This window comes from Stegostoma tigrinum, chromosome 19 (assembly GCF_030684315.1).
Source record: "Stegostoma tigrinum isolate sSteTig4 chromosome 19, sSteTig4.hap1, whole genome shotgun sequence".
Lineage (NCBI taxonomy): Eukaryota > Metazoa > Chordata > Chondrichthyes > Orectolobiformes > Stegostomatidae > Stegostoma > Stegostoma tigrinum.
The window spans coordinates 31669444-31693952 of NC_081372.1; the positions used below are offsets into that span (position 1 = coordinate 31669444).

Consider the following 24509-nt stretch of genomic DNA (forward strand, 5'->3'; position numbering starts at 1 on the left):
CACCTAGAGTTAAGCTTAGATGCTTAAAAATGTAGCTAAAACTTGTATTCTTCTCAATACTTGCTGACTTCTTTATTCACACTTCAAACTGTAGGAGTCTGTGGGCTGAATTTTAATCAACATAAGAAGAGAGTTTGGTTTGGGTGGTTTATGTTCTGAAAGATCTATTTCCTGACTCAAACCCATTTCAAAACCATTCATTTCTGGCCATAACTGAGACTAGAAATTTAACTGGGCTAAGGAAGTGGATTCCCTGTACACAAATCTGCAGTGAATCCCAAAGTAACAACTTTAATTCATTCATTGCTCTCAGCTGTTGTGAGCTGAGGCCAGAGTCTTTGCTCGGCCTCTGAGGTACTTATATAACCACATTTTGTTTCTTCTGCATTATATCAGTTTTTTAAAAAGTACACATTTTCAGTGTGTATGTTCTGGCATTGCTCCAAAACTGAGCTCCTGAGTGTGCAGTTTTCTGGCCCACTCTTGACTGTCTTCTTCTCTTATCTCCTCTATCTTTTGGTTTCAATTCTCCACAATCTCCCGCAACATGGCCTTCTCAATTTCCTGCTCATGTAACGCTTCTCCTGTCCCTGTTTTTTACGAAATTATTGCTCCAGTCTTGGCTTGCAGCTCTTCACTCTGGGCATTTCTATTCTATTGCTGCAGCACCCAGCATTCTCTTTCCCAGATTAACATCCTTAATTATCCCTTCACATCTCCATCTCCCACTATTCTGGTCTTCATGAGATCACCAGGCTATTAATATAATCTTTATGAATAAGATCCTTCTTTTCATTTTAGAAAGATTAGATCACATGGGATCCAGGGCGAGTTAGCCAATGGAATACGACATTAGCTTGATGGTAGGAGGTAGAGGATTGTTATTCATACGGGAGCCCTATAACCATTGGTGTGCTGCAAAAGGATTGATCCTGCATCCACTGTTGTATGTCATTTTTATAAATGATTTAGATGAGAAAATGGAAGGCATGGTTAGTGAGTTTATGGAAGACACCAAAAGCAGAGTTATAGTGGATAGTGAAGAAGGTTCCCTAAGAGTATAAAAGGACCTCGATCAACTCTGCCAGTGAGCCAAGGAATGGCAGATCGGCTTTAATTCAGATAAATGTGAGATATTGCATTTTGGTCAGATAAATCAGGGCAGGACTTACAAGTTAATGGTAGGGTGAAGGGAAGTGTTGTCAAACAGAGAGACTGAGTGGTGCAGGTACTTGGCTCCTTGAAAGTAACATCACAGGTAGATAGGGTGGTGAAGAAGGCGTTTGGCACACTAGCATTTATTGGTCAGAACATTGAGCATAAGAGTTGGGAAGGCATGTTAAGGCTATACAAGACATTGGTGAGGCCATATTTGGAGTACTGTGTGCAGTTTTGGTCACCCTGCTACAGAAAGGGTTCAAAAATGTTTACAAGGATATTACCAAGACTGAAAGGTATAAGTTACAAGGGGAGGCTGATTAGCCTGGGGCTTCTTCCCCTAGAGTGTAGGAGGCTGAGGGGTGATCTTAAAGAGGTTTATAAAATCATGAGGGGCACAGATAAGTTGGATGGCCAAAGTTTTTTTTACCCAGGTTAAGGAAGCCCAAATCTAGAGGTTTAAGGTGAGAGGAGAAAGATCTAAAAGGGACCTGAGGGGCAACCTTTTCCACACAAAAGGTTGTGCGTTTTTAGGATGAGCTTCCAGGAAACGTGATATAGGCGAATCCAATTACAACATTTAAAAGGCATTTGGATAGGAAATATTGAGGGTTATGGGCCAGACACAGGCAACTGGGACTAGTTCCTCTTAAAAAAACCAGGTCAGCATGGATGAATTGTGCCGAAGGGTCTGTTTCTGTGCTGCATGATTCTATGACAATTTACAGAATTGCAAATAATGATGCAGATAGAACAGTGTTTAATTCATGGTCTTCCAGAAATACTTGTGGTTCTTAACAACATTACTTTGGATGGCTTTATAAAATCTTGGCTTGACCATGGACACTGTGGTGTTGGATGCCTAAATCATTATTTTGTTATAATGTCTAATTTTTGAGTTTCATTTTCTGCTTGTTAAAATCCTCATCTGTGCAGATCACCAATGTGCTGCAATAATTCAGAGCCCTTTATTAAACTGGGTTAATAATTGATCTGCACCCATTTTTGTGGCATGTTTTATCTGCACAGAGTCACAATGAGGCAAGTATTATGTTCCCACTGATAGTAGTACTGGATGAGTCAGATTCTAGAATGAAATCTGGCTTGAGAGACTGTAAATTTATTTTTAATAATTTTTTTTATATTCTGGTGGTTAGTCTTTGCCAGTCACTTGTGAGTATGTTCAATGTATTTTTTTAAAGACTATATCAAAGTTGATTTCTCTTAAAAGGATAAAAAATTAACTATTTTGCATTGCACAAGAACTATTTGAAATGGTCTTATTTAATATATCAACAATAGAATTTTACCTTTTTATGCTCAACAACAACCTCTCTGATGCTCAAACCACAGTGAATTGTCACCCTGTTTTCACCTGACAGTTCCTTCTTCACTTGGCATGGCTGTACTTAGTTTCTTTCTGGAAAAATTCTTCATTCATTCGATGTCGTCTCCTTTCATTAATATTTCTTCATGAGACCTTTAAACAAGCTGGTATCACAGCTAACTTACTCTTTAACATATGTTCCTTAAACTCATGCATTCAATAGTCTTGTAGAATGTCCTCCTCTCTCACACCATAATACCTATTTCTGGACCTTTTCTCTTACTAACATTTAAAGAAACTCAATGACTTCTGCCCTGACTTTTTTGGAAACAGCTAATCTGCACTGCTGGTATTATCAGTCTTTACTCTCTGAATGACTCGCTTCTCTTTGAAAGAAACCCGCACACTCACTGATCTTCTGGATTAATGGTTTACCGAAAGAACTTTTCTGTCTCTGCCCTCCTGTGTCCTAAGAAATCTTGTAACAGCCCATTTTTTCCCTCCTCTACTCTTTGTTTTCTAAAGCACTGAACAATTCGCCTCAAGAAGTGTTTTCAGAAAGTCTTGTTAAAATGCACATAAACCACTTTCCAAACATTCCTCCACCGCTCACAGAAGTCAAAAATGAAATTAGAACAATGTTTCTCCTCCTTAACACATCACAATAAAGAAATACAAATTAAACTTAAGGTTATACATTGTTTAGGACTCAGAAACATATTCTCTCTCTCTCTCTCTCTCTCACACACACACACACACACACACACACACACACACACACACACACACACACACACACACACACACACACACACACACACACACACACACTCTTACATTCTGTCTTCACACACTGTCTCACACCAAACACATGCACAAATCTATGGAGTGAATCATTTCATCCAAGATGTTTGTTTATTTGCAGGTATATTCTACTTTTTTTGGTTTGTTATCACAGTCTGTCAATGTGACATCTTATAAATTCCATTTTTGAGAATAAAACCAGCTTGATTCCAGGTTAATACTCTGAGACAGATTCTGAACAAAGCCTCAGACCTACAATTAAGTGACTGACCTGAGCTGTCACCTTTTTTATATTCCTGTGGCTCTGCCTGATTGTCATGACAGCATAGCACTGACATTGCCTTTATAAACACTTTACACACATCTAACACTCATGGTCACCTGCAGAGACTTATCATCTGACACTCCACTCATACTAGTTATATGATCTTCTGATCTCTCTGCCTTTAAACTCTGTGTCCGTTTGCCTGCTGTCTCACTGAACCTGACAAAGTGTTTGCTTCCTGAAAGCTTGTGTGATTCCAAATAAACCTGTGGTATTATAACCTGGTGTTGTGTGACTTCTGACTTTGTTTAGAACTCAGGTTATTATCCTTTAGAAACTTATCAGGAATCTTCATAGACAAGCAGTATACAAATTTCGTGATGATGGATTATTTGCCCAATTCATGGGTTGTTGGCTGGTGGCATGCTCAACAGGACACCTATTGTACTAATGCAGAATTTACACACTTTTGAGTGAACAGCATTACCACATGTAGAAGATGACAGGAAAGAATAGCTTACTTGGAGCCCAATAGATTCAGGTTCCAGTTTCATGTGATCTGATATTTTTACCTACTTCAAAAACAAAGCAAAGAACTGTGGATGCTGGAGATCTGAAACGAAAACAGATATTGCTAGAGAAACTTCGCAGGTTTGACAGTATTTGCGGGAAGAAAGTATAGTTAATGTTTTGGATCTCGTGACTGTTCATCTGAAGAGTTCAGATTCTACATAACTCCAGAATATTTACCAAATCTAGTATGTGTCAACTAACTGTGAAACACTGGACTGTTGATAGAAGTTTGTTTGTTTGTTTGTTTGTTAATTTATACTACGGGGTTTATGACATGGAGTAAATATTAGAAGGCTGCTTTTGGCTAAAAATAATCAAGGATTGAGCTTGCAATCTTTAAAAGCAGATTTGGAGGACTCGTGACTGGAGTCAAAAGCAAGTACAGTTTTTTCTCCTCAAAAGGAGGAAAGAGCCTCAGGAAATGAAATTCAGAAGCAGGCAACTGCATCTGAAGAATCAGGACAGGCAGAGAGATCTGCATAGGTAGCGATAAAATAAAGCCCATGAGCAGGGCTGAGGTGGAGTTTAGGGCTTCCTTGAGAGAGTTGTGGAGAACTCCAACTCTTCTTGGCTAATAAAAGATGCTAAATGCACCTCTGCATCTGACAGGTTTTGTAGTCTTTTTAATTTTCCTGCCTCCTGGGCTGCATTTTGGGAGCATAATTTAAATATGTTAAGTGTTCCATTATCCTATGACCAAACACTCAAATGTTCTGAATGAATTACTGTTATAATATTGACATAATGTTAGCATGTTGAAATTATAGACTCCATATTTAACTTGTTGGGTTGAGGGGGACAGGGATTAATGTTGAGACCATTGTATTTGATAAGAGAGATTTCAGATGTGGAACTTCGCTTGACCTTTTGTAGAAGTATTTACTGCAAATCTTTACCATTCAAAAATGTTTCTTGATTCAATAGGAACTGTTGTGATCATCCCGAATCTCAGACGTCAATGTCATTTACTTTCCATTGAAATATTTTGTTTTATAGGTTAATGATAATGCAGTTAATACTTCCACATCCAGTCAACGTAGTGTTTCGTTAGACTGTCTATTGTTTCATAGGCATTAATTTAGTTTTCGAACAATGTCCTATTTTCTATTTTGTTTTGTACGTTAATGAAGCTTCGTATGCTGGTTTTGAAGCAATGTCATTGACTATTGCCTGAAAGTTATTTATTAGACAGCCCTGTCCTTGTTCCTGCTCTTCCACCTACTGGCTGTGCTTGGCATGCTGCAGGTTGTAATCTGATCACCAATTCTCTGAGCTTTACTGTGTGTAATAAAACTACGACTTTACTGGAGTGCAAAGCTTGTTAAATAACACAGATTCTGACTTTGCCTTTGTATGAACTTGATACAAATATATGATCAAAAACAGTTAATTTAAATACTTGAGAAGTATCAAGATCTGTTTTGCCATCATTATGGAAGTGAATTGTTTTGATAGATAACATTTTTAGGACCATTTAAATCTTATGGAAGAAAACTAAACCATAAGGGCCATCATCTTTGGATGGTGGACAAAGCTAGTCTTGTTATTTAATAAGAAGATTCATTCAATTTATATCCGGAAGCTAAACTGCGATAATTTTTCAACCGACAACTCATTCCAGAAAAAGCTGATCAGGATAAAATAGGTTTACAAAAAGCATAGGAAGTAATTCTTGAGCCCAGTAAAAGGCTCATCATTAATTTTGTGAAACTCTTCCCTCTATTCCAGAAGGCTATTGTCTTAAGCTGTCGGAGTAGATGACCCAGGCTGCTGTTCCATTACAGTAGTGAGGTGGTTGTTGTATGGATGCAGGACTTGTAAGGGTATGGTGTGCACCTTTTATTTTTAACCCAGATTCTGTGCACAGTGGTGCGTTTGTGTGGCTATCAAAAGCCATTATTGTCATGTTTAGACTTCATTTAAAATGAACTGGCAGCTAAGTGAACTAAATGAGCAAAAAAGAGCCAGAGGCAGTTTGGGCCTTTTTCTGGTTAGTGGGAAGTGTGGTCTGATCTGGCTTCTTCAGATCTCTTAAAATTTCCCTCCCAAAGAGTTAACTGACTGTTTATGGAACAGTCTTTACATCAGTATCTGATAGCTAGTGTAAATTCTTGTCTGCATATTTAAACAACTTTCAGTCTGATTTCAGCTGGTCAGCTGAGCAGGCGTTAAGACAGGCCGTGGTATCAAAGAAGTTTCTGAAGTTTTCTTTGCCTGTTCTTCACGTGGGATTAGTCATGTCCCCCTCTCTGCCCTGTTTAGTTGTGGAATTTATCCAAACAGCAGTCACAGCATTCCAAATAATTCATTGTGTTGTGAACTTTATCTTTCTCCCATATCATTTCACTGTATAAAATTGATTCTTTTATTCATAACAGTATTAACAAGAAACAATTCTCTCTTGACAGGTGTTAACAGATTGCCCAAAAGGTCTTGGTGGGCTTCATTTCTGTCTTTGTTTAAAATTGTTCACATACCGTGTATAAACACTTACTGGTGTTTAATGTTGTAGTGTTGAAGAGACCAGTAACTAATGAAGAACTCCTATCACCTGGAGCACCTTACTTAAAGAAAACATTAACAGTAAGTGCACATTCCTTGAAGCTTTAATCAGTTACTACAGTGGCAGGAGAGATGTGGTACAACTGTTGCAATTGAAATCCTGCCCCAGGAGCGTTAAGAACTCTTTATCTCAAACTGTATGGAATTTTGTAAACGATCCAATGTTATCATTGTGCAGAATTATTTCTGTTAACTGTGGTGTGATTCCCTGAGCCTGAACTATCTGGAAACCATGATCCCACATTCCAGTTTGGATTACGCCTGCTGTTGATCTCTGCTGTTTGAGTATGAGATCAAAAGGTTACCTAGTTTGGATTTCACCCCACACAAGTACTTTTAATGCTATGGGTTGTGCAGAGTACCATAGTCCCTGCCCCACCCCGGTTTAAAAATTCAGTGGATAAGGGAGCCTCGTCTTGCTGGGGAAAGCTTAAAGAGGAGGGTGCTGGAGGGAGGGAATTCCAGAATTCTCCAAGGGGATCCATATAGGAGGCTCCTTTCCACTTCCCAACACCAAACTGTGCATCTAAAGCTTTCAGGCTCCCTGCATGGATTGGGAATATACCTGTGTGCAATAAGGTCTTTAATGGACTATTCATTGACCATGAGCTCAGTAACCAATGACAGGTACCCCATTGTAACTTTTCAACAGGTTTAGGGTTGGCTGGACAGGTAGATGACAGTTTTCTCCCAATGGATCAAATGTGCCACGTTGCCTTTGAATGGTGGAAGAGTGTAAAATGCAGCTCCATGTAAGTATCTTCTTCCAAAGGCCAAGAAGATTACTTACCTGATGTCAGTTCAGGACTGGGGTTAGGGAGTGGGGTGTTAGGTTTCCCTCTCCAACTGGCAAGGAGTTGACATTGCTTTTAAAATGGGGGATGTTAAAGAGATCAGATACATTGTCTTTGGGATTCTGTAAAGCCCATTTCTACTGCTGAGCAGCTGATGCACCTTCACTGGACATACTGGTTATCAATCCTGTCTGTGCCAATTGAGCAATTAGAGTTGAGGATGTTGGAAGTTCCTGCTCTAACATTGCGCCTCTGATGCTTATTGGCATGCAATGCGCATGTTGAGTTTCTAATGTACAAAGTCCAGATCATCTTGCTGGAATTGGACAAAGCCACAAAGAGTTCTAAGAGCTTTCTTGGACAATGGCAGTGCTTAGCTGAGTGAGGATTCTCAGAAGCACGCTTTGAAGAAAGCTTGGGTATTTCATTTAATTATGTGGCGGTGTCTAAGTGTTTTATGGTTGTCATGCAAATACTTGTCATTCATATTATTTATCAGAAAACAATGTCCAAATTATTTTGCCTCTTGCAGTCAATGAGAGAGGATGCTTTGATTTATTTAATGAAACACAACAGTCAATAATGGGACATGCAATATGAGTGTACAAATGTCAATTGTATCAACTTTCCTTCTCTAATTTACGGGAGTTATTAACCTGCTTAAAATGACATCATTAATAGCTAAAAAGGAATACATAATAAATACTTGTACATTATTATCCCATTATGATAATACCAACAATATTTCTTATTTTATCCAGGGTATTGGTTTATAGTAATGTTAACAGTTTGGTAAATTCAGGGAAGTTGCTGCTTTCCTGGAACAACTCTGATTCAACAATACTGAAATGAAGAGAAGTGTTTTTTCATGAAGATTTTCATCCATTTCAAAAAGCTTTATGACTTTAATATTAGCATTTTTCTCTCAGTTTAAATAAATGTTATTTTGTTCCCCCTTCTAAAATGAATAACTTCACATTTTCCCACATTATACTTCATTTGCTGAGTTGTTGCCCAGTTACTTAAACTATCAATATCTTTATGTAAACTGTTTGTATCCCTATCGCAACCTGCCTTTCTGCCTATTTTGGTGTCATCTGCAAATTTGGCTACAGTATATTCACTTCCTTCCTCCAAGTTATTAATGAACATTGCAACAAGTTGTAGTCCCTACACTGACCCCAGTGGAGCCCTGCTCTTTACATGTTGCCAACCTTGAAAAGTTCTGAAGAAGGGTCTAGGCCCAAAATGTCAGCTTTTGTGCTCCTAAGATGCTGCTTGGCCTGCTGTGTTTATCCAGCTCAACACTTTGTATCTCGGAGTCTCCAGCATCTGCAGTTCCCATTATCCCTTACCCTCACTTGCTGTTTGCAGCCCATTAGCCATTTCTATCCAAATCCACATACAAGGCACCTCCTGGTTCCCACTTAGCCAGCTGGTTGAGACTGCCTCAAAACTCTTAATAACTTAGTTAGATACGATTTCCCTTTCATGAAGCCATGCTGAGTCTGTTTGACTGGATTTTGATTTCCCAAATGTACTGTTACTACCTCCTTCATATTGATTAGATTCCCTACAGTGTGGAAACAGGCCCTTCGGCCCAACAAGTCCACAATGCCCCTTGAAGCATCCCACCCAGACCCATCCCCCTATATCCCACACACCCCGGAACACTACGGGCAATTTGGCATGGCTGATCCACCTAGCCTGCACATCTTTGGACTGTGGGAGGAAACCAGAGCACCTGGAGGAAACCCACCCAGACACAGGGGAGAATGTGCAAACTCCACACCGACAGTTGCCCGAGGGTGGAATCGAACCTGTGTCTCTGGTGCTCTGAGGCAGCAGTGCCAACCACTGAGCCGTCATGCTGCCCCTAACATTTTTCTAACATTTTTCCTCCTCTTTTGAAGAGGGTATAACATTTTGGCAGTTTTCCAAAGTTTGGCCAGACGAGTTATGTTAGTGACCATTTTGTCATTACAGAAAATGAATAATTCTACTTCATGTCAACCAGTTTTCTCAAATAAAGACAAGCCTAAAACTGAAATGTTTGAATGCCTGGTTGTATTGTAGTGCAGCCAAATGGAATGGACAGACTAAATTTGTATATTCATACAATCAGTTCACTGTACTTCCTCTGCAGCAAATAAATTGTTCTGAGGAGTTCAGTTTTCCATATTTGAAAAATACTTTTGTTGCAGTAGCATAGAGCTGCTGATCTTTTGGCTGTTGAATGATTAGCATCAAATATAGATTATTTAGTTCAAACATTTTCTGTGTTCAGCTATATCTTAGGGTGAATCATCTAGTAAGAATATGAATCCTATTTCTTTTAATTTATAAAATTCTCAAAGCACTGTGGCTAAAAGAATGAATCCTACGCTCAAAGTGGGTAGATTTACTTTCCTTCAGCTAAGCGGAGGAAGCATTGAGCGTACTCCTCTGGCAGATATGTTGTGTCAGCCATATTTGTATTGTCAAAGTGTAATTTTTTTAATATAAGCTGCATTGATCAAGAAACAAAACAAACTAAATATATTTTACTGATTATTAATATTTCAATCTGACCTTTACAGTGAAAGTAATTTGAACTGCAACTGGAAAATGAGAAATTTTGCTCATTTCTAGGTGTTTTTGTTTTATCTGTATAGTGCTCAAATCTGTCCAACTTGTACAGTTGCTGAATAAACAGTGCATTTTTTTTGGTAGTTAATGTTATTGTGACATTTGAGCGACCTTCGAGCTTCCAGTGCAACTGGAAGCTGAGTCTTTACCAATAATGCTCCAGCTCTCTGCTATGCTCAGCACCTTATCATTAAAATCTTTGGCCAACTCAGTTTTCACATTCTTTTTGTATCTATGGATCACTGAGATGTCTAACATCTTTCAACTGTGATTTTCTTTTGCTGCACTGTTGTACAGTCAACTGAAAATATTAGAATAACTCTTTCAATCCTGATGTTTTATAGCAAATGGAATTTTCCATCACAGGCTTTTCCAGTTGTTGAACAATATCTGCATAAATGTATCCGTTAGATTTTATTAATATATTTCAACAGCTTTCAATACTTTACACTTGTCAGAATGCATTTGTTCTCTGGGCACCCAAGGTTTGACCTAAGCAGCAAAGAACCTCTTTCTTTTAGACCAGGACACTGTTGGCATTCGTGATGATTGATGTTTAAATCTGAAGCAGATTGCTTAAAATCCATTTTTTACAAGGCGGATTTGCAAGGTCCTATCATTGATGAGAAGGTCTAGAAATTGCTAGAAAATGTAAATGTGGTGTCCCTTTTCCAGGCTCTAAGCAGCCCTATAGTTTTCCAAAATGGCAGTGTAAAACACATGCATATTTCTGACCAAATACCCGCTACACAAGACCCTAACATGCCTTTGAGACAGCTGCAGCTTGAATTTCCTGTACTTGGCAGCATGGAGCACCTCCTGCAATGTCAATGTAAGGCAGTGAGGTAAGAGACAGAATATCTAGAGTTTCTCAAAGCTTACCATATCCATGAAGCATAAGTTCACTCAGTAAAGAGGGAGCACCCCAAAACTGGAGCACTTTTTAGCCAGGAATGTTTAGAAATATACATGTAGAACACAAAGTTGGATCTACAACACAATGTATCCCTATCTCTGATCATGTTCACATTGCGTAAGCTCCATTCCCAGCTGTAAGACCTTGCATAATCTTCCTAAAATGACATGCAAGATAAATATCTCTCCCTTTAAAGAATATAAAACAGGCATGGTACAGTTTTTTTCTGATGAAGGGTCTAGGCCCGAAAAGTCAGCTTTTGTGCTCCTAAGATGTTGCTTGGCCTGCTGTGTTCGTCCAGCTCCTTTTGTTATTTCGGATTCTCCAGCATCTGCAGTTCCCATTATCTCTTGGTACAATAAAGTTATTTTTCCATATTTCTTTTAATTCCAGATTGTCGGTGATGCTGTGGGTTGGGGTTTTGTGGTCCGAGGAGCAAGTCCATGTTACATCCAGGCAGTAGATCCCGGTGGTCCAGCGGCAGCAGCTGGAATAAAGGTAAAATTTTAGAACAAATGAATTTTTATTCCAAGCAGCTGAGTACTAAGTTAGACACTAATCTTTTATCTTCAGTGATCAGAATTCAAGTCTAATCCATGTCAATGAAATGTGGTTTTCTGTCTGCCTGCAGTGGTCATGTAAAAAGTTTAGATAATCTCAATACAGGTCATATTGGATAAGAACTTAGTTCATAATATGGTCTGTCATTTGACATGGAACAGCAATCTTATAAGATGTTAGAAAATGAGGAAGTAGCTAATTCATCTATACAGGTCTATTCTTCAGAGGTTGTGACTGAGTCTCATTCTTGGAACAGAGAAGAACTAGAAACTAGCAGCAATATATTTGAGATAATGGGAACTGCAGATGCTGGAGATTCCAAGATAATAAAATGTGAGGCTGGATGAACACAGCAGGCCAAGCAGCATCTCAGGAGCACAAAAGCTGACGTTTCGGGCCTAGACCCTTCATCAGAGAGGGGGATGGGGGGAGGGAACTGGAATAAATAGGGAGAGAGGGGGAGGCGGACCGAAGGTGGAGAGAGTGTAGGTAGGGAGGGGATAGGTCAGTCCAGGGAAGACGGACAGGTCAAGGAGGTGGGAGGAGGTTAGTAGGTAGATGGGGGTGCGGCTTGGGGTGGGAGGAAGGGATGGGTGAGAGGAAGAACCGGTTAGGGAGGCAGAGACAGGTTGGACTGGTTTTGGGATGCAGTGGGTGGGGGGGAAGAGCTGGGCTGGTTGTGTGGTGCAGTGGGGGGAGGGGATGAACTGGGCTGGTTTAGGGATGCAGTAGGGGAAGGGGAGATTTTGAAACTGGTGAAGTCCACATTGATACCATATGGCTGCAGGGTTCCCAGGCGGAATATGAGTTGCTGTTCCTGCAACCTTCGGGTGGCATCATTGTGGCAGTGCAGGAGGCCCATGATGGACATGTCATCAAGAGAATGGGAGGGGGAGTGGAAATGGTTTGCGACTGGGAGGTGCAGTTGTTTGTTGCGAACTGAGCGGAGGTGTTCTGCAAAGCGGTCCCCAAGCCTCCGCTTGGTTTCCCCAATGTAGAGGAAGCCGCACCGGGTACAGTGGATGCAGTATACCACATTGGCAGATGTGCAGGTGAACCTCTGCTTGATGTGGAATGTCATCTTGGGGCCTGGGATGGGGGTGAGGGAGGAGGTGTGGGGACAAGTGTAGCATTTCCTGCGGTTGCAGGGGAAGGTGCCGGGTGTGGTGGGGTTGGAGGGCAGTGTGGAGCGAACAAGGGAGTCACGGAGAGAGTGGTCTCTCCGGAAAGCAGACAGGGGAGGGGATGGAAAAATGTCTTGGGTGGTGGGGTCGGATTGTAAATGGCGGAAGTGTCGGAGGATAATGCGTTGTATCCGGAGGTTGGTAGGGTGGTGTGTGAGAATGAGGGGGATCCTCTTGGGGCGGTTGTGGCGGGGGCGGGGTGTGAGGGATGTGTCGCGGGAAATGCGGGAGATGCGGTCAAGGGCGTTCTCGATCACCGTGGGGGGAAAGTTGCGGTCCTTAAAGAACTTGGACATCTGGGATGTGCGGGAGTGGAATGTCTTATTGTGGGAGCAGATGCGGCGGAGGCGGAGGAATTGGGAATAGGGGATGGAATTTTTGCAGGAGGGTGGGTGGGAGGAGGTGTATTCTAGGTAGCTGTGGGAGTCGGTGGGCTTGAAATGGACATCAGTTACAAGCTGGTTGCCTGAGATGGAGACTGAGAGGTCCAGGAAGGTGAGGGATGTGCTGGAGATGGCCCAGGTGAACTGAAGGTTAGGGTGGAAGGTGTTGGTGAAGTGGATGAACTGTTCGAGCTCCTCTGGGGAGCAAGAGGCGGCGCCGATACAGTCATCAATGTACCGGAGGAAGAGGTGGGGTTTGGGGCCTGTGTAGGTGCGGAAGAGGGACTGTTCCACGTAACCTACAAAGAGGCAGGCATAGCTGGGGCCCATGCGGGTGCCCATGGCCACCCCCTTAGTCTGTAGGAAGTGGGAGGAGTCAAAAGAGAAGTTGTTGAGGGTGAGGACGAGTTCAGCTAGGCGGATGAGAGTGTCGGTGGAGGGGGCCTGGTCGGGCCTGTGGGACAGGAAGAAGCGGAGGGCCTTGAGGCCATCTCCATGCGGAATGCAGGTGTACAGGGACTGGACGTCCATGGTGAATATGAGGTGTTGGGGGCCAGGGAATTGGAAGTCCTGGAGGAGGTGGAGGGCGTGGGTGGTGTCACGGACGTAGGTGGGGAGTTCCTGGACCAAAGGGGAGAAAATGGAGTCCAGATAGGTGGAGATGAGTTCGGTGGGGCAGGAGCAGGCTGAGACGATGGGTCGACCAGGGCAGGCAGGTTTGTGGATTTTGGGAAGGAGATAGAAACGGGCCGTGCGGGGTTGGGGAACAATGAGGTTGGAGGCTGTGGGTGGGAGGTCCCCTGAGGTGATGAGGTCGTGAATGGTGTTGGAGATGATGGTTTGGTGCTCGGGTGTGGGGTCATGATCGAGGAGGCGGTAGGAGGTGGTGTCGGAGAGTTGGCGTCTGGCCTCGGCGATGTAGAGGTCAGTGCGCCATACTACCACTGCGCCACCCTTGTCTGCGGGTTTGATGGTGAGGTTGGGGTTGGAGCGGAGGGCTGCCCGTTCTGCAGGGGAGAGGTTGGAGTGGGTGAGAGGGGTGGAGAGGTTGAGGCGGTTAATGTCTCGACGGCAGTTGGAGATGAAGAGGTTGAGGGAGGGTAGGAGGCCTGGGGGTGGTGTCCAGGAGGAGGACTTGTGTTGGAAGCGGGTGAAGGGGTCAGTGGAAGGAGGGTTGGGCAATATATTTGACCTGGGTCTTGCAGAGCATTTCAAAAAAAGACATTTTTTGATTTTCAGATAATTTTTTTGGAGGCTAGCCTGATGAAGACCTGCCTGTCTGCTATGTCCTCCTCTTCACCACTGCAAATGCATATCCCGTATTCTCAGTATTCGATCAGCCTGGATCTACAGTGGAAATAGGAATTCCCTGTGTCTCCTCACTATTGGCACTCTAAACCTCAACGGTTGAATTATCTGCTGGCCCAGTATTCATAACTTGCTAGCATTGTATTGGTGAGACCAGAACACCAAAGGCCTCAGTCCATGCTGAGAGTGTTATGTGAGCATTGCCTGTTAGTTGTTCTGTGTCGTCCCAAACTGAAATTGATATTATTGTGCTTTCTAGTATTAAACTAATTATTCCTTAGCAGTACGAGTGAAATAAGGGTTCTAATTTTGTCTGCTTTGGACCTGTGTAATCATTCAGATGTGGCTATAACACAAATTCAGAATTGATGTTAGGAAGTACCTTTCCATTCAATGTGATGAATGAGTTGAATGAGAGGAGAAGTAAATCTTATTTAACTGTTCAAAAAATATTTAAAATCTATTTAGGTGCTATATGTTGGAAAGGATGAAAAGCCCACGTCATCAGTACTTGTCTTTCTACCATTGTTTTGTAGCTTTCTGTTCATAGATTTTGCTTAAGGTAAGTTGCTTGACAGGGTCTTGAAGAGCCTTTAATTTGCAACCAGTGCAGCAGATGATGCAACTTTAATTGTGTTCAGCTCTGTGAATAATTTTGTGTTGGTAAAGGGCGATTTAAAAAAAAAGGCTTGCATTTATATAACAGTTAGCCTAGGAGAATGAATAGCTGCTAATAGGGACTGTTAGTGGCTAACAATGTGTTGTGTGTAATAGCAGACCATGTGGTAACAAGGCCTGGTGTGTGTATGGGGGTTGGGTGGTTGGGGATGTTGGGTACGGATGCTTGGCGCAGGTGCTTCAAACCCTAAAATTGTTGAACTCGATCATGAGTCCAGAAGGCTGTAGAGTTCCCAAGTGGAAAATGAGTGCCATTCTTGTGCTGAGCTTCACCGGAGCACTGCAGCAAGCATGAGACAGAGATGTTGGCCAGGGAAATCGATGGTGTGTTGAAGTGGCAGGCAATAGGAAGCTCAGCTAACCGTTATCCACTCCTTTGACTGTTCAAATGTTTTTGTCTTTCTTTGGGTGCTACCTCCACCTATCATTTACTCCTTAGCCCAACCCCACCATATTTTCTACATAAAATCCACCCTTTTCCTGGTTACCATCAGTTCTGAAGATTGGTCACTGGACTCAAAATATTAACTCTGATTTCATTGCACAGATGACCTTGCTTTTGTGTCTGATTTTCAGAATTCACTATTGTTTTGGCTTTCCATTGCCTATATACCCTGCCACTATGGCACCTAAATCATCTGTTTGTAGTACCATTCTACCACCTGCTCCAGAACCATTCTTCGCTGCTGGGCTATCTCGGAATGGACCAGCATCTGTGGTGCCAGCACCATCTTTAAAAGGTCATTATGCACCTGGCCAAGTACTTTCAGTCCAGAGTTACCCTGCACTTTTTCTGACAATGCCGTGGACATTCAAGAGAAACAAAAATTGATGCCCCAGTCTGTGGACAGGCACTTTAAGTGTGAAGATCCAGTTTGAATATTAGTGAATGGCTAGGTGGGTAAATACTAGTTTTGAGTAGATGACTGAGGCAATTTGGTAGGAACATAAAAATGTAGAAACAAGAGTGGACCATTCAGCCCTTCGAGCCTGCTCTGCCATTGAATACTAACATGGATTTGAGTGTTTAAGTTGGTGAGTGGATGAAGTAGCAATTGAGTCAGAATAGCTAGGAGGTCCAGACTGTATTTAAGAGGATAGCCAAGTAGTGGACATGTGGGGGAGGATAGTTGAGTGTTTTGGCATCATGTTGGTTGGTAGGGTTGAGGGTTGGAGTGCAGCTCATGAGATGCTTTATCAGGAGTTGTACTAGTTTTAAATCAGTGAAAAATTTTCTGGCTAACTATCCAAGTTGGTTAGTGCATCAGAGCACTTTACAGTACATCTGAAGTCTCTGTCACTGACACAGAATTGGAGACATTTGTGGATCTTTTTTAGGAACAGACATTAGAGATTGTAACTTCCCAGAAAATTTTCAGGTAGGTCAGCAAGCCACAATTTCCATGGGGTTCCAATGCCCATCTTTGCTTGTAGATCTTGTGTCTTATAAGCCAAAGACCAGAAGATTTGGACCAGAGTGTTTGCTCATAGTCCCAGTTGTAGGTTGAATTTCCTAAAGAGATTATAATTATACTATGAACTGGTTTGAGAAAGTTCAAAGCAAATGCAGAACACTTTAATATGTGCTGTAATAAAGGATATATAGCCATAGACATTTTTCTCCATCATACATCCTCCTACATGATTTGTATTCTTGCCAAAAGCATGGTAGGGAGGAGTAATGGAATGCATTAAAATCAACATCACTGTTTTGTTGGTTGCTAGGAGACACTAAAGAAACTCCTCATCTAATCTCCTACTTTCAAAAAACAAATACTTGGTGCCCATGTGATGCCTCTGTCTACTGTGCAACTCAGATGTGGAACTGAGCAGATTTAAGAATTTGTAACCAAGTTCTGTCATTCTTTGGCACTCTATTAGTTCTCTAAGATAGAACTAAATACTGCTTTTTTTCAATATTATTTTGGAAACAGTGGAAGGCTTAAGCCTTTTCTGTGTTAATGAGTGCCCACCAAGTAGAGCACTGACATATGGTTTCATACTGTTAATATGCTTTGAAATTAAAATTCCTTGTACCAAATCTTAAACCTTAATTTGTGATGGATTTAACTTGAAGTTTCACTGATGAACCAATTCATTTGAAAACTAGATTTTAGATTCTGATTCACTTTCACGTGAATGCATGGGCACATTTTGTAGGTTCCTCATACTCCTAAACTAACTTTGTTTTACATTTGCTATTTCTCCATAGTTTCTTTGTATTTCAGTAAAATTGGTATCAGTAATTCACATTTTCACTCTTGATTTCTTAAGACTAGTGCTTTACACTCTCTCCTCTCTCTCTCTCTCTCTCTCTCTCTGCCTCTCTTTCTCTGGAGATGTTGTGTTTCTTCTAGGCTATGATTCTGTGGACACTGTGTACGCACTTACCCTTCACCAAGTAGCTGTTCTTCATGCATGTCCTGAAAGTCATTATTTTCAAACTATTGGGCTATAAGTTAGGAAACCATGAGATACATATCCAAGATGTGTGAACCTTGCAACTCATACAAACAAGGATTTTCTTAGCCTCAAACTCAAGCCTGAGCATTTAGTTATTCTGAGCTGAGTTGAAATTTACCCCAGAACAAAATTGCAAACCTAACTGTGATGGAGTGTGCTTGTGATTCATACTTAGAGGTCATGAAGTGCACTTATTCCAGTACTGTTTCTTGATCATACTTAATTTTAATCCTATTGTTGAGCACTCCATGCTATGACTGTGACCCACTGGGAGCTCAGCACTTGTGATAGGATCCTAGTGTGCTGCTGTATAATTTAAAAGCTGCAGCAAGTTAATGGGGATACCAGACTTATAATTATTTTACATGGTTGGGCAAAGTATTTTTCACTTAAGGGAATTTCTATTGGTCACACAGGAATGCAATAACCTAAAGATTTCTCAGATAATCTGGTAGTGCTTCTATATAAAGTCAGAAATTATCTATGCCCCCAAGGAATGTCGAACAGCAGCAGTTAATATTAGTGTTAACATTAGTGCCATGTACAAAAATGTTAATGATCTCATCATGCACACAATTCAATTGCAATCCTCCACATCTTCCAAGAATGAAATGAATGAAGAATAAATATGATTTACATTTCACAGTCCCCGTCTCTATTAGTGTTTGATTTAGTCCTGGTGAATGCTCAGGAAAAAGCACCGAGTGTTTAATACCTTCTGGAAGTGCTAATTCATTCATAAACTTAATGGTAGCACACTGTTCACCTAAAGGCCTTTCACAGCCTAATTTGTGGTCAGGGGTTGGAGGATGTGGAGGTCTGTGTTGTCCAATAGGTAGGAGATTCTTGGCTCAAGTGTGGACAAAGGCACAAACTATGGGGAGGATGAGCAATCTGAGCAAAGCTCGGTGGCACAGACCACCAATCACGTGGTGGGAGAAAAGAGAACTGTAGTAGTAATACGGGATGGATTAGTTAGAGTAACAAATCTGTTCTCTGCGTTAAAGGCACAGAGATCAGAAAGGTGTGTTGCCTGTCTGGTGCCAAGGTTCTGGACATGGGGCTGGAAAGGAAGCTGGAATGGGCAGGAAAAGATCCAGTTGTTGTGGTTCACGCAGGTACCAACAATATATATAGGACTTGGAAAAAAAATTCTGCTGCGGGATTATGAGCAGTTTGAGACTGAATTTAAAAAAAACAGAATGACAAGAACGATAATTTTAAGATTATGACCCGAGTGACAATGGAAATTGGTGTTGGGTAAATAAAATTAGAGATAAAGGTGCAGTTCAGTGAATGGTGTGTGAGAAATGGAATCTGTTTCAAGGGACACTGACACCAATAGTGAGGAAAGAGAGAGGCGTTCCATTGGTACAAACTTGATCTGAACCATGCTGAGACCAGTGTCCTAGCGAATCATAAACCTAGAATTGTAGATAGTATCATAAACTAATAAATTGTTGACAATGTTCAATTGAAGGGAAGTCTGAAAATCAAATAGAAACAAGTGAATTCAAAAGATTCAGTCTAGTAACGAGGTGAATGATAATCAAAGTGTGGCAGGAAGGAGCAAAAAAAAAGCCAGAACAGTGCAGAAGAATTAGACCCAGAATGTGTAGTAAAGGTAAAAAGTCAAAGACTAAAGCTCTTTATCTGAATGCATGCAGTATTTTATAATAAGATAGATGAGTTGATGGCACAAATAGAAATAAATGATATGACATGAGATGACAGAGGTGTGATTGCAGGGTTGACCGGGATTTAGAATTCAACACTCAAGCTTTTCAACTTTGTGGAAGAATAGGCAAAAATAAAAAGGGGGTGGGTAGCAGTGTTAATTTAAAAAAGAGGCATCCATGTGGTGTTGAGTAGTGATATAGATGCAGTAGATTATGGTGTAGAGTCAGATTTTGTGGAAATAAGAAATAAGTCATGGATGGGAGTTGTTTATTGGCCATGAAGAGTTACCTCACTGTAGCGCAAAGCTAATTCAGGAAATAATGGAGGCACTACAGTTGTCAAGGGTGATTTTAATCTGCATATTGATTGGATAAATCAGATGGGCAGTGTAACACAGAAGAAAAAGTTGTAAAGTGCACAAGGCATTGATTGTTAGAACAGTTTGTGCACAACCTATTTGGGAACAGGGTATTTCAGACCAAGTAATGTGCAATGATAGAATTATTAAGAGATCTCTTGTAGAGAATAGCAATCACAACATGGTACAATTTCAAATTCAGTTTAAGGAAGAGAAACTGTGATGTTAAACCAGTGTCCTCTACTTAAATAAGAGTAATCGCAGAGACATGAAGAAAATGTTGTCTTAAGTTGTCTGGGCAAATAGACTACGAGGAAAGTCAGTGGATGAGCAATGGCTGACATTTAAGCAGATATTTCATAATTCTAAGCAAAAAATTATTGTGATCAAAAAGAAGTACGCAATGAGAAGCATGAACCAATTGTGGTCAACAGTGGTGATCAATGAGAATGTCTAATCAAAACCGAAGATTTATGAAGTGGCAAAAATTACTGGAAGGCTAGGGGATTGGGATTTTTAGGAAATAGCAATAGATAACTAAAACTAATGGGACTGAAGGCAGATAAGGAATTAGGACTAAATGTCTACATCCAAGGGTTTTAAAGGAAGTAACTGCAGGTTTAATGGAGGCATTGGACAAAATATTCCAGAACTCACTTAATTTGGAAAGAGTCCCTTGTTAAGGATGAAATAACAGGATGGTTAGGAGACCTTAACACAATCAGTGTGATTTTGTGAAATTCTGACAAATCTGTTACAGTTCTTTGAGGATATACTAAGCAGATTTGATATAGGGAAACTGATAGATGCAGTGTATTAGGATTTCCAGAAGGCATTTGATAAGGTGCCACATAAAGGTAGTTACACAAGGCAGGAGCTCTCAGTATTGGGGGTAACATGTTGACATGGATTGAAGATTGGTTAACACAGAGCATGAGAATTAATGGATCTTTTTTCAAGTTGAAAAGATGTAACTAGTGAAGTGCCACAGTGATCAGTCCTAGAGCTTCAATCACTTATTCTCTATATTAATGCAGGAGGGGCACAATGTTATGAATCCAGATTTGCTGATGCTGCATATATAGTTGGGAGGGCAGTTTGTCATGGGAACATAAAGAATCTGCAAGGGAATATAGGTAGGTTGGGTGACTGGACAAAAATTTGGCAGATGGTGGTTAATGCAGAAAAATGTCAAGCCTGACTATTACTTTAAGTTGAGAGATTCCAAAAGTGTGCAGCACAGATTAAACACAAGAAGTGTGTGGATGCTACAAGTAATTAAGTAATTAATCTTTTGGAGTTTTGGCCTTTATTGGGAGGCATTTGGGTAAAATAGTGAAGTCTTATTAGAACTGCAGAGGGTTTTGGTGAGTCTGCACTTTGAATACTATATACAGTTATATCCCACAACCAGGGGAAGCATCTTACCAAATCTACCTTGTCCATCCCTTTAAGTATTTTATAACTTTCAATTAGGACACCTTTCATTCTTAGATGCTAGAGGGTATAAGCCCTGTTTCAACAACCTTTCTTCACAGGATAATCCCATCATCCCAGGGACAAGTCTGGTGAGCCTCAAGTATCTGTGTTTCACTGTATTCCACTGTAATAAATATAATTTCAACTCTGAAGTGAATATAACCGTTTAGAGAGTTTGGTGACAAGTGCATGGATCTCTAACCACATAGAAGAGGAGGAAACTTTGTATAGCATTTGAATGGAAACTATAGATTGTGAAGTAAGAGAGCAAATGCTTCATGGTATATTTGTGATGACATTCTGCTTCTCCAATTCCACTGTACACTGTTACTGGTCAGCAAACTATATGGCAGATCTGGAAACATTTATAGTGGCAGTCTTAATTATGTTCATTGGAGTTTGTTTTCTTTTCCTCCGTGTAGAGGCCTGACATTCCAGATTGGAGAAGGCTGAGTTTTCCAGCCTCCAAATGAATGGAGTTGTTTTCCAGTTAAGCACCTCACAGAGAAACAATAGTGAGCTATCTAATTACGACCCAAGTAGCTGATGAGATGCAATACATTGTGTTTAATGATACATGTATCTTTTGCCAGTTGCTAGAGAGATGATCACTCCCTCTTCCATTGACAAGTAATGATAGTAATGTGTACCATGTGCAAAGTATACTCCAGCAACTCGCTAAGGCTGCTTAGATAGCATCCTTCATACCTATGACTTCAGGTATCTAGAAGGTCAGAGGCAACAGATGCATGGTATTTCCACTACCTGTATATTCCTCTTCCCCTTCCACCCAAGCATCATCCAATTTTTAGCTGTATCACCGATCCTTCACTGTCACTGGGTCAAAACCCTGAAACTCCCTTCCTAATTGCGTTGTGGGTGTACCTACACCACCTGGACTACACCTCACTGTCACCTTCTTGAGGACAATTATGGGCATGAAATAAATGCTGGCTAAGCCAGTAAAGCCTATGCCTGATGACAGAATGAATAAAAGTACATAGCACCAAGAGTTGGCATCTTGCCACGTCTTCTGATTTTGAAAATTCTATTTACTTGAACTCATTTTTATTGACATAGTGCTTATCCATTTTGCTAGTCATGTCAGAAACACTTAGTGTAGCTGTTGAAAGGAGTGCAAAATAAAATCACAGCTGGAACAAGTGGTACCATAAACTTACTTGTGAATTGCAAGGCTCTCTGTTTGTTCAAATTAACTCAAATCAGTTTGGCACACCATATCTGAAGTGGATATTATACAATTTCTGTGGTGTGCTTTGATAAAAAGTTTTCACCTCCCTTTTACCTCCTCCTGAGGGGTGTGACTCTTGCAGTCAACTAAGTAGCTATTTTTGGCAATGAATAAATGGTGTCCACAGAACTGTAGACCAGGAGGATTTTTGTATCTTGAGGGTAACAGCATAGGCACAAAACTTAAAAAGTCAAAAGTGAATGTGCGAATTGATTTTAATCGGTTATTTGGAATAAAACGTAATATGAAAATGCAACAACCAGAAAACAAGTTTAGAAGCATAAGGCAATTTTCAGACTACGCTCATGTGTTCTTTTCAAAGAGTATCAAGATCTAAAATTCCTGACTAATTGAAGTCAAATTGCCTAGTTTAAAATTGATCAGTCCTGGCTGTTAATTGTAAATCAGTTATTTGGTGTATTCTCCATAGCAGGGCTTCTCCCAGAGATTGCTCACCAACCAGTCAGTACTCTCCTCTCATACAGTATATAAATATTGGTTTACTTTTGAATTCTATCTCTTGAAAAATGTTCCTGATGAGCTCAAAACAAAAAGCTTTGACAAAATGTCTTTTTTCAGCAATGATCATGAAGACCAATACTGTAAGATTCCAGCAATGGAAAGAAAGTTGGATTTGTTTCAGACCAGATTGCAATAGCATTCTAACAATTAAGTCAGCTAAATATTACCAGCCATGTTCCATAATTTGACACAATTTTGGATTCCTAAACACTGATTTGCATTGTTCAAGTTATAAAGATAAACCTTATAGGACATTGGATATTGAGGTCACTAATGATGGTGCTTGCCATTTGCTGTATTAATAACAGCCTGCAGATGTTTCGTAAATTTTAGATCATAGAAAATAGAAGATTGTAGAAATTCCCACAGTGGGTAAACAGGCCCTTTGGCCCCACACTGACCCTCAGAGCATCCCACCCAAACACATCCCTCAAAAACCCACCTAATCTACACATCCCCGAACACTACGGGCAATTTTGCGTGGCCAATCCACCTAGCATGCACGTCTTTCTACCGTGGGAGGAAATTGGAGCACCCGGTGGAAACCCACGCAGACATGGGGAGAATGTGCAAACTCCACGTAGACAGTCGCCCGAGGGTGAAATTGAACCCGAGTCCCTGATGCTGTGATGCACAGAGCTAACCACTGTGCACCTGTACCACCCCAACAACCTGAGAGAAACAACCGGCTTTTCTAGGACAAGGTGGTAAGTGTGAGCAAGGTTCTTCATCCAATCACATTAAAGAATCCTCACTGAAACATGTCATCTAAACCAGGAACAATAAGTCAGAATATTTAATTTGTTGTTGAAACATAAATAATATGATCAAAAGGTAAATAGGGTTAAAATAGAGAGATATGAGAGACGGAGAGAGAAGTTTGAAAGTATACACAGCAATAATTACATTTCCAAGGAGGGAGACTTCATACATGTAATGTAAATTCTCAACATCCAAGAGGTTGTGTGGAAATTAAAACTTCATCTGGGAGTCAGCTTGGAGGCATGAGAAGGATTGTATAATGGGGTGGGATGGAGTTGTGTGGAGCTCCAAAATCCTCCTTGACTCCTGCCATTTCAGCCCAGGGCAGAACATTTTTAGGACAGCCTTCCTGCGCAGTGACCAGTTGAGGACAAAAATTTAAAGGTGTCATTCCTGCCATAGTTGGCATCCAGCCAACAGCAGGCATAGTTACATCACATGGACAAATACCCTGAACCCTGAAAGGCATGTTACAAATGCAAAGTTTTACAGAATTAATATATTTTGCATTGTCTCTAATTCAAGGTGCAAAGTGAAAATGAAATGGATCATGTAATTTGCTATGATTTCTGCTCTACAGAAAGGCTGGTCACCATGGAGATAGGAAGGGCACTATATATGTATTGAAATATATGTATTATATTTCACAACTGAAAAAAGAAAGCAAGAGCTGGGAACTGCGAACAGACATTCATTGTTTTGGGGACAGAAAGAGAGAAGAAGAGATCTGTTAGAAAGATGTGAGGCTGGATGAACACAGCAGGCCAAGCAGCATCTCAGGAGCACAAAAGCTGACATTTCGGGCCTAGACCCTTCTTCAGAGAGGGGGATGGGGAGAGGGAACTGGAATAA

General features: G+C 40.9%; 1 protein-coding gene across 8 annotated transcripts in view; it reads left to right on the forward strand.

The window, feature by feature from the left end:
* The window catches only part of LOC125461344 (DEP domain-containing mTOR-interacting protein-like), an 84396-nt gene that overhangs the window by 27402 nt on the left and 32485 nt on the right, over nucleotides 1–24509 (forward strand). For 7 of the 8 annotated variants that reach the window (XR_009446929.1, XR_007249481.2, XR_007249479.2 and 4 more), the window contains 2 exons: nucleotides 6640–6710; nucleotides 11421–11525. Coding sequence is in view for 2 of the 8 variants with exons in the window: in XM_048550017.2 (XP_048405974.1) it covers nucleotides 6640–6710; nucleotides 11421–11525 (176 nt within the window). In the remaining 6 variants the exon portion in view is untranslated. Of the gene's footprint in view, nucleotides 1–6639; nucleotides 6711–11420; nucleotides 11526–14394; nucleotides 18194–24509 lie in introns of those variants that run through there. The other variant, XM_048550018.2, reaches the window with a different exon arrangement.